Source organism: Phaethon lepturus, unplaced genomic scaffold (genome assembly GCF_000687285.1).
Source record: "Phaethon lepturus isolate BGI_N335 unplaced genomic scaffold, ASM68728v1 scaffold25627, whole genome shotgun sequence".
In the NCBI taxonomy this organism is placed as follows: domain Eukaryota; kingdom Metazoa; phylum Chordata; class Aves; order Phaethontiformes; family Phaethontidae; genus Phaethon; species Phaethon lepturus.
This window is the reverse complement of record NW_010552883.1, coordinates 3,246-3,974: the sequence shown is the minus strand read 5'-3', so window position 1 is coordinate 3,974 and position 729 is coordinate 3,246. Positions and strand designations below refer to the sequence as shown.

The 729-nt window shown below is 65.6% G+C and overlaps 1 protein-coding gene across 1 annotated transcript in view; it reads right to left on the bottom strand.

The window, feature by feature from the left end:
* Positions 1-729, bottom strand: part of MOV10 (Mov10 RISC complex RNA helicase) — a gene marked incomplete at its 5' end in the record, with an annotated part of 5,263 nt that overhangs the window by 2,283 nt on the left and 2,251 nt on the right. Inside the window, 3 exons of the mRNA XM_010291368.1 lie at positions 78-181; positions 275-436; positions 509-675. Of these exons, the coding sequence (XP_010289670.1) occupies positions 78-181; positions 275-436; positions 509-675 (433 nt within the window). The remainder of the gene's footprint in view (positions 1-77; positions 182-274; positions 437-508; positions 676-729) is intronic.

The following is a 729-nucleotide window of genomic DNA, read 5'->3' as shown; positions in this document are numbered from 1 at the left end:
GCCTTACCAGTTGGGTTGCAGCGCAGCCGCTGGGCCAACCCGCCATGGGTGGTGGGGACAATCCCAGGTCCTCTGACCTTCCCGCTGTCACCAGTGTGGTGATGAGGATCCGGTAGCGCCCCAGGTGCTCCTTGCTCAGGTACACGTAGCAGCCATGCTCATTGTCCCAGTTGCAGCAGGGCTGAAACACAGGCGTTCGGTGGGATCCCGCTCTCCCCGGGGGCCTCCAGCCCAGATGTGCCACGGGGTGCCGGGACGGAGGGCAGGGACTTACCCTGATATCGGCAGGCACCTCCTGGTAGCTCCTGGAGCTGGCGATGAGCCTGTAGACGTACCGGGGCGCGATGTCCTTGATGAGGCGCTGGCACAGCAGGTCTGCGGCACTGTTGGAAGGGGCGCAGGCCAAGATCCGGGCGTCCTTGAAGCACGTCCATACCTAGGTGGGAGGAGGGGCTGATGGCACTGAGCTCCACGGGCCAGGGTCTGGACCTGGGCGCTAGCCACTCACCTGCTTGATGGCCTCCACCAGGGTGACCGTTTTGCCAGTCCCAGGGGGGCCAAAGATGAGGTATGGGGCTGGTCTGGACATCCCCGTCACGATGTGTGTGACAGCTCTGCACTGCTCCTCGTTCGCCTGCAGCTTGCGGTCAAACCACCTGCAGGAGCAGAGGCTGAGCGGGCTGGGTCCCCATCGCCTCCCGCCGCGCCGGCACGGGGACTCACCGGGGC